Here is a 12232-nt window from a genome sequence, read left to right on the forward strand (position 1 = left end):
TATTTTTAACAGTTTCTACTCCTACAGGAGAGAAGAGCACACGCCCATCCCTATTTTTAGCACGGAAGGGCCCAGAATAATGAAGTTCCGCGTGCTAGCGTACCGATTAATCTTCCTTTTCTGCTGGGACTTAATCACTGTGCTTTCTTCATCTCTCTTCTTCAGCACCTGGTAGTTGTACTCTAATTTCTCTTGGTTTAGCAGATAAGTTGCTTTCATTTGCTGAAGCTGTTGCTCAAGAACCTAAAGTTAAAGTTTAAAGACATACAATACTAATTGGCCCTGGTATTATGTGTTATGCCTGAGCGTCCCCAGTAGTTCATTCTGGAGTCATATCAGAGGAACCCCAAGGACAAGTGCCCCACCTGAATTCTTGGAAAAATCTATCATTAGAGGTAAGTTAAAGGGCAACCAGAAAAAAATACAAATCATTCAACGGCAAGCTAAAGCCTACATATCTGAAACCTAAGAGAGATCACAGACAGAGCTTTCAAGTCCAGCTCCCTCTGGCGCTCTGCTTTAGACCCTTGAGAGATATAAGTAGCCCCATTAGAAATGCCGTAAAAGTTAATCTTGCCACAGAAACTTGCAGTCTTCGTACTCTGACCTTCTGGTTGGCAATGTCAGTATTTAGCAGACCATGTTCATCGTAAAGGAGGAGAGGCACAATCATCCTTCCTTTTTGGATTTCCATTAGTTGTATTCATTCAGCAAATACTTACTGAGTGCCTAACATATGTCAGACACTTTACTGGGTGCTATTGGGGAAACACTGGTGAAAAAGGCACAGTTCTGCCCTGTCTAGGAGAGAGACAAATAACAAGCGCTGGTGATAAGAAGTAAGAGGGGGGTAAGCGCAGGGTGACATAGGGCCAAGGACAGGAGCTCTTCCGTGGCTAGGCCTGGGGTCCCTGAAAAGATGGCATCAGCATGCCTGAGACTTGGAGAATGGGTAGGAGTCACCTAGGTGGTCACCTGAGAGGAAAGAGTTCTAGAGAGACGTGCTCTGGGGAAACCCCGAGCAGTTTAAGTTGTAAGGGAGGTTTAAGTTGTGGGGCAGGGGATGGTCAGACAGGAGGCTGACAGAGCAGCAGGGCCTGGCCAAGCCAGGAATTGAACACTTTATCCTGAAGGCAATGGAGGGCCACTAGAGCTGTTAAGCAAGAGAGTGGAATGATCAGTCTAGGCACTGCAGAAAGATCACTCTGAGGTGAGTGAAACAAAGATGAAAGAGGGGCAAAAATTTCCCGAGTGGAAATGCAGGAAGGAGGATGCAATTAAGTATAATGGGATCTTGATAAAGCAGAGACACGTGACGTGCTCTTTCATGCCTCCTTCCACGTCCCTCCACTAAGCTATAGACCTTTGCCAAGGAATCAACAGAGGAAGTGATTCCAGGGAACTATCACTTCCTTGGAGTCATCCTCAAGAAGGGGAACTGGCCTGGAGGTGAATAAAGGTGCTGTCACATCATCAGAGGGTGAGTCATTTCCACATTCCATGTGGAATCTGGTGATTCCCCACATTGTAACCAAGGGCATCAGTGATGAGGGTCCCACAACATCTATTATTTAACAGGTGGTATTGGTCACTGGGATGACTAAGTGTCTCTCTCAATTTCTCTACTTGTTTAGTCAAATTTTTATTTACTTTTTCTAGCTATCTGCTTTTCTTTGTAAAAACTTTTCCTGATTGTGAAAGTAATAATTGCTCATTGTAGAAAATGCAGAAAGTACAGTAAAAGAAAAAAGGAGAAGACAGAGAAGGGGAGGAAAAACTACCCAAAATTCTACCATCCAAAGGCAACTTCTGTCAACATATTGGCATGTTTCCTTCCAGTGCTCTTTACATGGTTGAGATCCAACCTTACCTACAGTTTTATAACCAACTTTTCTCCCTGAACATTACAACATAAGAATTTTCCACATTAGTCAAGTTTTATTAACATAATTGTAATAGTACAAAATATTTTTATATCATAATTTATCACATATGTAATATGCATGATATGTTCATCATATATCATACTTTACTATTTCCCTACAATTGTACTTTGATATTGTTTTGATAATTTTTCAATATTACAAAATAATGCTGGAAACAATTATATATAAAACTTTTTGGGTGTTTTGTTTCTTTCCTTAAGGTAGTTTCTCAGAAGTGAAATTACTAGGTCAAAGGCTCTCAATACACTGCTTTGCAAAGAGCAATTTATAGTTGACAGTCCCACTGGCCACACAAGCAAGTGGCCCCTTCACCACCGCCCGTCAGCCCTGAACATTGCCCAGGGCAGGCCATGACGTCCTAGTGCAGGCGCAGCCCTTGGGCGGGGTGTTTGGGGTGGTGCAGGGAGCTGCTGGGAGCTGCACCCGACTTTTCCCGGGCATGATTACAATTTAATTTCATAATTTCTGACTTGAACAACATCCCAAAGGGCCTATGGAAGACACTGACAGTATACCTCATTTCAAGTGCAATGATTCTGGCTGGTCCCAGGCTGAGTAGCCTTCAGCCCTACACCCCTCTAGGGATGGCCAAGGGTCTATCTACTAGGCAAAGAGGCTCTCAGCAGCTCTTCCTGTAAAGCTGCAGTGATTTATGTCTCCATGCTCCAAATGAAACCAGCCTTACTGCTCCTAACATGACCAGCCCGGGACATAGAGAAGGTCATTGATCTATGAAGTGGCACAGCACAAAGTCCAATAGAAAAGCTCCATGTTGGATGGTGAGAAAGCATGGACACTCACAGAGAAGGAGGGTGTCCAGAGCTGCTCTGGATTTGGAATGCAGTGAGTAGCTGTTCCAGTCTTCCCGGGGATGATGATACAGAGCCCTGAAACCCAGAGTGCCGGGATGTCTGCTCTAATGATGTCCAGGGACCTCCTCCTTCTCATAGCTTTGCAATAAGCCCCTATCACTGAGATGGCATTTCCCAAACGTATTTGACCATAGAACAGTTTTTATATTCATAACACAGAGAGAGCATGTGAGTTATAAATGCAACTTCTAGCATGTGAACTTTCATGTAAATTTCACTCTCCAAGGCAGATTATTACATAAAAATAATTATGTATATGGACTCTATTTTTCCTACATAATACATCTTGAAACAAAAAAATATCACTAGCATCATTTTTTTCTTAGTTTCCTGAAACTACCACTAGTATCTCACCTAGCTGAACGCAATGTACAAAACTCTGAACTAAACTAATTAGGTCCTGTGATGATTTCCTAATCAAAAAATAATGACCTGTCACCTAATGGCTTTAATTTACATTCGTTTGCTTCCGCGTGCAGTTGAATATTTATTAGCGATTCTATTTCCTCTTGTGGAAAACGCTTTTTCCTGCTCTTTGCTAGAGTATGTTCTTAGAGATAGATGCCTGGAGGTCCTAGCAAAGCCTCACAATGTGCACCACGGGCTTCCCTTCTGCACCAGCTCACAGACCAGCCAACCCTTCATCGCAGCTCTGTCTCAAGACAACCTCTGGGGGTTTCAGTTCATGGCGGTGCTGCCATTGAACTTCCAGAACTAATAACAGTCTTGCGCCTCTTACAGTACAGAGGCTACAGCAGACAATTATGTGAATTACACTACTCATTATTTGTTTGCAACAGCTATGCTCCCCATAAGTTTAGTAACGGTGACGCGATTGTTAATTATCTCAGGTTTTAATCTCAATATACGGCTGCCATTCTTGATTGTCATACAATGAATATAGTTTTACATTTTTTAAATTGTAATTGATTTTGTTAAATGTCTCCGCTTATTATTCAATTATCCAAAGATATTTTGCAAATCTATACTTTATGTTCCTAAGACTAATGGCAAAACATCGTGTTTGGTTTTCGTGAATAATTTATAAACAATCTAACCTACCATGAAGTCCTTCAGTGTTACAGGAATGGCAGGAGTTGATAACACCTTCCCTCTCTTACCTGGGACAAGTATGAGCTTCTCTACAGCTCCTTGTGGGTACCATGTCCTGCCCACAGGCTCAGAAAACCCACTGCCATCGATGCCCCAGCAGAATGGGAATTTAAAATAGCCTTTCCTTCTGGCCTTCTAGACTGACTCCAGAGATCCCATGGCCTCTTCATCACCAATCTGGATCCTGGGATGGGACCTGGATTCCATTTTGGAACCAGACTAACAATTGCATATGCAGCATAAACGCTTGCTTACCCTTTTCTTACCCATGACTCATTCTTTTATACTATTTATGTGCGGCTCTCTCTCTGCCTGTCTCTCTCTTTCTCTTTATGTAACTTTCTTACTCGAAAGATTGTAAGTTCATTGAGGGCAGGGACTATATCTTGTTTATCCTTGTGTTTTGCACGATGTAAGTTCACAATATTTGTTAAATAAATAACTCATCTTTAATTTTTTGTGATTACTATTCTGGTATTTAAAGCAACAGTCCCTAAAGTTGAACTAAACCATTTTACAATTTTAAATGAGCATATAAGGCCCTTAAAATTTTTTTTTAAATTTACTTCCTGCATCAAGAACTAAGTTTTTCTAGCAGTTTTATTTTGGAGTGGTGGGCAGATGGTAAAATCCCTGAGTGCAAAATGTTTACAGGCTTCTTTAATAATGTGACTTTACTGGCAGTAAGCACTTGGAAAGTAGACATTCTTTTTTTTTTCTTTTTACTTCTTCTACTTTACTCATCAAACCAAATCTATGTGCAGTAGATCCTTTGTATTTTTGTGGTTTGCAAAACTTTCAGCTATATATTTTAGAACTGATACAGTACTCTGAATTAGTTAGAAAGAGCAAATTTAATGTTGAGCTACATGCCATATGTTCTTGACAAAAAACGATGCTCCTTGACTTTAATATGTAGTGTTAAGTACAGCTAAGAGGCACTATGAAGAACTTCAATGTACTAAAACATTGCACATAGTGCAATATGATGATCTCTTCCCAGTTAAAGGGTATAATGTGGAACAGTGCACTCTTGGTTTCCATTCTAACACAGGAAAGAACTGTTATGACTGTTATGCAGAGGACCTGCACACACTTGCCCTCTCTGAATACCTCCCTTGGTTTCCCTCCCAAATACCCACACTCCATCCAGACGGGGGACGGGGGGGGTCAGGACAGCCAGGTCTCCCAGGCTCTCTGCCTCTCTGTCCCTCCCTTCTTAGTCTTACCTCGTCCCCAACCCCCCATAATCTCCCCATGTCCCCCAGAATTTTTTTGGCTTTGTTCAAGCATTTGAAGATTGGATTAAGAACATGAGGGTCCACTCCTACAACTCAATAGCAAAAAAATAAATGACCCGATTACAAATTGGGCAAAGGACCTGAACAGACATTTCTCACAGAAGACATACATATGGCCAACAGGGATATGAAAAGGTGCTCAACATTACTAATCACCAGGAAATGCAAACCAAAACTACAATGAGATTTAACCTCACACCTGTTAGGATGGCTATTATCAAAAAAAAAAAAAAAAAGGACAGCAAGTGTTAGCAAGGATGTGGAGAAAAGAACCCTTGTACACTGTTGGTGGGAATGTAAATTGTTGCAGCCACTTTGGAAACAATATGGAGATTCCTCACAAAAATTAAAAATAGAATTACCATTTGATCCAGCAGTCCCCATTCTGGGTATGTATCCAGAGGAATTGAAATCCGGGTCTTGAAGAGACATCTGCACTCCCATGTTCACTGCAGTATTGTTCACAATAAGCAAGACATAGAAACAACCTAAGTGTCCAGCAATGGACTAATGGATAAAGAAAATGTGGCATATACATGCAATGGAATATTATTCAGCCTTTAAAAAGAAGGAAATTCTGCCATTTGCACCAACATGGATGGAGCTGGAGGATGTCACGCTACGTGAAATAAGTCAGACACAGAAAGATCTACATGATCTCACTTACATGTGGGATCTGAAAGTCGTCAAACTCATAAAAGCAGAGAGCAGAATTTGCTCCCCGGGCTGCCAGGGGGTGGGGGTGGGAGAAACAGGGAGGTGTTGGTCAACAGGTACAAAGTTGCAGTTCTGTAGGCTGAATAAGTTCCGGAGACCTACTGTAGAACAGAGAGCTTACGACTAACAATGCCGTATTGTGTACTTAGAATATGGCTAACAGGGTAGATCTTATATTAAGTGCTCTTACCACCAAAGAAAAAACAACAACAGAAAGAACATGAAGTTCCATTATTTCACTGTGTGAGGCCAACCATGTGCAGTTTTGTCACATAAATTATCATAGAACCAAGATAACTTCAGAAAGCTCGACAATAGCCATTTTCATTAAAAGTGTAATGTATGCAGCCCACATCACTAGTGCTGCTCTATTACAGACTACTGTTCTTTGTCAGTAACTCTCATTTCCATGACATTAATATGAGAAAGGCCGAGGAAAATTCTCAAGACTGGTAAAAATATTTGTAGTCTAATGGTGTTTTTTATTTAACCTCATTATATAAAGGTACAAGAGGAGTAAGAACTGAAATTCTACCAAAGTCTAAGTGGAAAAGCTTAACGTAACATGCTTTTCTAGATACCAACTGAAACGACTAGACCGGGCTTGAATATTAAGATGCAATTATATTATATCTAAATGCAACTAAAGATGCATTTTTTTTTTTATTATCTGATGTTGAAACACAGAATCCTAGACTTGGAAAGAACTTTGGGACCCAGAAAGACTAACCTCACTCCCACTGCAGGAATGCTCCAGCACTGAAGACAGACTTGGTCTTTCAGCCTTTGAATACTTTATGAGATAAAAGACTCTGTTTTAAGAGATGACCCTTTTCTACATTGGGTAGTTCCAACTATTAGAAAGTTGTTTCTGATGGTGAGTCAGAATCTGTTCTACAGCAATGCCCAACCATCAGTCAGGCGGCTGTTTGGAACAATGGGAAAGATACAGGCTATAGAGCCAGGAGCACCGGGTTGACATCCAGGGTTACCATTTACTAGATAAGTAGCCTTGTCTCTGAGCCTCAGGTTGCTGGCACGTAAAACGCTGTTAGTAAAAAGAATGCTGAATATTTTTATATTACTTGAAAATTATGTACTACACATCTTTTATATCAGTAGAATTTATAATTTACATATGTATATAAATTTATATATATAATTTATATATAAATAAATAGATAATTTATTTAGCTATAAATAAATTATGTCTATTTATATATATATATAGTGTGTGTGTATATATATGTGTGTGTGTGTGTATATATATATATATATATATATATATATATATATACAGAAAAAAGAGAGAAAGAGAGAGAGAGAGAGAGAGAGCATTTTTTTCTTGAAATTCCACCAGAAAAGGTGAAGAGATTAAGGAGTACAAATTGGCAGTTACATATTAGTCATAGGGATGTGAAGTACAGCATAGGGAATATAGTCAAAAATATTGTAACAACCATGTATGGGTGTTACAGATGGGTACTAGTCTTACCAGGGGGATCACTTCGTAAGTTACATAAATGTCTACCCACTAGGCTGTATACCTGAAACTAATACAATACTGAATGTCAACTGTAATTGAAAAATTTAAAAAAAATTTTTAAAAACGTTCAATCCTCAAAAAAAAAAAAAGTTGTGTTTTCTCCCTCCCATGTTACTGTGAGGATTAGAGATACTGTGCACTAAGGGCCTGGAATACCGTAGACACTCATCAGTTGGTGACTGTCCTGGTTCTGGCCCTCTGACACGGCTCACTTGCCCTAGAAACATTTTCCCTTTACTCTGCTGAAATGCACAATGCTCTCAACGATTCCTCTCATGTCACAGTTTCCTCCTTTCGGCATCTTGGCAGTTCTCCACCAGTTTTTTGAAAGAAAGCATTCTTCCATGCATATCTTGTACATGAGCTCCTTCAGATACGGTCATTTAAAAGAAAGCAGCTCGTTAATAAATACTGGTTGAATGGACCAACTCTAGCATGTTATCGGCAGACGCTGTGTACGAAACATTTGGGTGCTCTCTGTCAGCTCTGCCACGCAGCTGCTCCAGGGACAAGTCGTACCTGTACATCCTGCTCCAGCTTGATCTTAATCAAGCTGTACTCTTCACAATCCCATATCCTCTGCTTGTTCAGCTGCTTCTCATAGTCCTCTACTTTCTTGATGCGGTTCATAAGGTACTCCAGCTGAAGGCACAAGAAGACGAGGGGGAAAGTCAGGCCCTGTCCCTGCCATGACTCGCTCCTCCAGGTGGCCTGACAAGAGTGACACAGTAGAGGGACTGAAAGTGTCGTGACTCAGGAAGGAGTCTATCAGCCCTCAGAAGCCCCTACGATCCAAGGCGTTGCATTGTTTACCGGGGCCGGTACTCCAGAAATTCCAAGAGGAAAGCTCCATTAAGAAATTAAGCACAGTGGGATGTAATGTACAGCACAGGGAATATCGTCGGTAATATTGTAATAACTATGCACGGTGTCAGATGGGTACTAGATTTATCGGGGTGATCACTTCATAAGGTACATAAATGTCTAATCACTATGTTGTACATCTGAAACTAAAATGACATTGTACGTCAACTGTAATTTTAAAAGAAATTTTAGAAAAAAGAAATTAAGCACAGTCAGTTGTTTGTATTTCTAAAACAAAAAAATCACTGAGACTTGGTCAAGTTATTTCTTCATTCTTTACATCTCTAAAATAAAGTGACAACCCCACACCCTTTAAAATATGTCTTAAGGCAGCTTCATGGGCCACAAATACCCATGACCAGGGTAGGTGCCCAGGAAAGAAAGGAGAAAGTGACAGGACCGTGGAGATCACCGCGAGCTGCAAAGGGGGCACTCACTGCCACCAGACATCTGTCATCTACAAGGCCACGCTGATGAACTCTGAAGCTCAGTAATGAATGTCCGCCACAGCAACCCTCCCCAAGGTACAAAAAGGCCAGCATATTCAGTCACCGTAGCCATCACCCCAGACTCCACGGATCACCCTTGACACCTGCCCCCCCTTACCTCTTTGGTGTTGTGAGACTGCAGTGCCCGCTCCCATTTCTTCTTATTACTGGTCAGGAGCTCCTGCCGCTCTACCTCAAATGCTTTCTACAACGAAGAAGAAAAAGGGCTCTTGTGTCTATCCTGATGAGGCAGGTCCCATAGTATCAAAGAACTCCTAGCTAACAGTGCAAGTGCCACGTTCCCAACCACACAAAGTCAAATCCAAATGCAGACTTGCCAAATTTCAGGCAACCAAATGTCTACGCAAGTTGTTACATGGAAATCAGTGATAGGAAGTCTATACTTCACACAAGTTTAGAGAGGAAATGTGCCAACTGTCCTGTAACTTAGTCAATATCTGAGGCAGGGCACTGGAGGAAGGCCAGTGCCCTTGTTGGCAAACCCTGGCACGTAATTCAGTCATGACTAGGGTTGCTGCATTGCATAGTTGGGATTCCCACAAAGCAAAAGCAGCATGGCGCTCACCATGGGGAGGCCTGGGATGCAGAAATGAGTCTATAATAATCCAAAGAGAGAGATTCCCCACCTTCTTGGCTCTCTTCCATTTTGGAAAGATCTAAATTTCAATCTCAATTCTTAACATTTCCTTCAAATTCAAAGTATTGATTCCTAAATCCTGTTTGCCACGCCCCTTTCCCATCTCCCCAGCTCTGACGGTCATTAATAAATCAGATAAAGGAAGGTTATGGAACAGTTATCTCCCTCCTTTACTCCTCTCACCCTTGCCTGGTCTTATTTTCTTTCAAAACACTTATTACCACCTGCCAAATTATATAGTTAGTAATGTATCTGTTTATTGTCTAGCTGTGTTATTAAAATACAGGCTTCATCGAAGATTTTGTTTTGTTCATGGCTGTATTCCCAGCCCCTGGTACAGTGCCTGGCATACAGTAGACATTTGATGACTATTTGTTGAATGAGTAAATAAATTCATGAAACCCCAGAGCAGAGACAGAAATCAGAGGACCGGGACCTCTGGGACCCTCCTTAGATGGTTAGGACAGACCCAGCTCTCCTCCCAGGGGCCTCCCAGGGCACACAGCAGGCCTTCCACACCCTCTTACCTCAATGTGATGGAGCTCCTGACGAAAGGTTTTCATTACATTCTTCACTTGTTCTTCCATCCTATCCAGGAGCAGGCAGATGTCATCTGACTGTTTCTTCAAATCCTTCACATATTGGTCATCCTTTGTTTTTAACTCCTAGAAAAGAGCATGTCAAAGATTGGTCACAAACTGACACAGAAGCAAGAGGTGCCATGCACACCCCACCTGGCCCTCTCTCATCAGCATCTGTGACCAGGAGGAATTACAGCCGTACAAGGAGAAAGTGGCTTCAGAAGAGTTTGGGAAGGCCCGGGAGAAAGCACGGCCAGATGTCACGGAGTAGCCTCAGCTCCAGACAAAGCGCTGAAGGAGCAGCACAGAATCAAACTCTCAATGTTTATTTCCTGCAAATCTCCCTGCAAGCTCCCAGGAAGCCCTGGGTGCCAGCTGCGTGACACAGGAACATATCTACTGCAGACCAAGTTCCATTCCTTAACACATAAAATCGGAAACAGCATTTGCTACAAAAGGACATCTTTCTATTAGGAAGCCAATCACTCTAAAATGACTGCACCAAGCCTTTTCTTCTTCTGGTGAAAAGTTGATGCAGCATTCTGAGTCCTGACATAAGGCCTCCACATTTTTTCTTTCAGGAAAAGCAAACCAATAACCCAGTGAAACGCCCCCAGCCAGATCCTACTGGGCTGGGCCTGAGTGACCCGAGACTCTTGCCTGCTGTAACTCGCTGATAAGCTTGTTCTTATCTTCTATCAGCCCAGCACAGTGCACCTGCTGGGTGTTGAGCATTTCCCACAGCTCCTGGGGAATTATCTTCTGTTTGCCCTCCTCCCACTTGGCGCTGATTTCATCAAATTTGTCCTGGCTGGTCTTGACTTCATTCTCCAGCTTTTCAAGCCTGCAAATACAAAGACACCGGCCACGCCAGCCCAGTTGCTGATGTTGTCTTTCAACAGAGCAGATGGGTCCCGGGAGTCTGTACCACATGCCTGCCTACCAAGCACTGCCTCCAGATACACCCACCAAAACCAAACCAGGCTCTGAGAAATCTTCTTTTAGTTTAATGGTTGACGATAAGGACCTGAGACCAAATAAACAAAGTGACACATAACAAAAACTGATCAACAGTAAAGCTATACACACACATACGGACACACACACATGCACACACACATACACATGGATCAAGTATCAATTTGTCACTGACTTCTGAGTAAGATGGTGACACACAATAGTTCAGTACATGGTCACTGGAGTCACATAGCTTGTGTTCAAGTCCTGACGTTGCTACTAACTCTCCACTTTAGGCAAGTTGCTTAACCTCAGCAAGCCCTATTGTTCTCATCCATAAAATGGAGTGTCTACCTTCAAATGGCTGTTGTCAGTAGTCAGAATTACATCAGATGATACTCAGCACACTAGTCACTTAACAAACGGTGCTCATATGATGAATTGTCATTACCAACATGACCTCAAGTGTCGGCCATTCCTCTCCCAAATTATCAATCAATGACCAACGGAATGTACAAATAGGGAAACTCCACCATTAGCAATAGGAAATAGAGATGGTTTTCCAGAAATTCCAAAGAAACTGTGTGATGGAGTATTTTGAGGATGGGCCTGGATTGAAGGAAGGCCTTAGGGCTGAGATGTGGGGCCAGGGCATATGCCAGAGACTCCGTCCCTACCCTAACGAGACTGTACTTCTATGAGATTGTCTCCAAACAAGAGTGCAAATGCCCCCAAGGAATCACAACTTAATCATCTTGTGATCCCCTTTCTCCTCCCCACCTTCCACGTCAGGACACATAGTACATACTAGAATTCAGTTGACTTGTTTCTACAAAAAGTGAGAAATAGCCATCTGGTCATCTTTCTAAAACCCACATTTGTCTTCTAACTCTGCCACTTAAGCCCTTCAATTTTTCTTCAATGGCTACAGGACGAAGCCTAACTCCCTGGCATGGCACTCTGGGCCTTTCACAAGCTGGCCCTGCTGGGGATCAGCCAATTCATCTTGATATAACCCATGACAGTCAGTGGGACGTTTCCAGAATAAAGTCACAATTGCATACTGGTAAAGGTGGTAAAATTGCCATGGGGGAAATACTTAAGCTGAACAACTAAAACTGTTGTTAAAATCATACTGTATATGTATATGCTGAGATGGGCTAAAATGGTCAAGTGGGTCACTTTTCTA

The 12232-nt window shown here is 42.0% G+C and overlaps 1 protein-coding gene across 4 annotated transcripts in view; it reads right to left on the reverse strand.

The window, feature by feature from the left end:
* The window catches only part of DRC1 (dynein regulatory complex subunit 1), a 37297-nt gene that overhangs the window by 16140 nt on the left and 8925 nt on the right, over positions 1 to 12232 (reverse strand). For 3 of the 4 annotated variants that reach the window (XR_013994659.1, XM_081069004.1, XM_081069006.1), the window contains exons 4-8: positions 10747 to 10930; positions 10033 to 10170; positions 8966 to 9052; positions 8015 to 8206; positions 104 to 243 (exon numbers count right to left, since the gene is read on the reverse strand). Coding sequence is in view for 3 of the 4 variants with exons in the window: in XM_081069004.1 (XP_080925130.1) it covers positions 104 to 243; positions 8015 to 8206; positions 8966 to 9052; positions 10033 to 10170; positions 10747 to 10930 (741 nt within the window). In the remaining variant the exon portion in view is untranslated. The remainder of the gene's footprint in view (positions 1 to 103; positions 244 to 8014; positions 8207 to 8965; positions 9053 to 10032; positions 10171 to 10746; positions 10931 to 12232) is intronic. The other variant, XM_081069005.1, reaches the window with a different exon arrangement.

This window comes from Rhinolophus hipposideros (assembly GCF_964194185.1).
Source record: "Rhinolophus hipposideros genome assembly, chromosome: 12".
Classification (NCBI taxonomy): Eukaryota; Metazoa; Chordata; class Mammalia; order Chiroptera; family Rhinolophidae; genus Rhinolophus; species Rhinolophus hipposideros.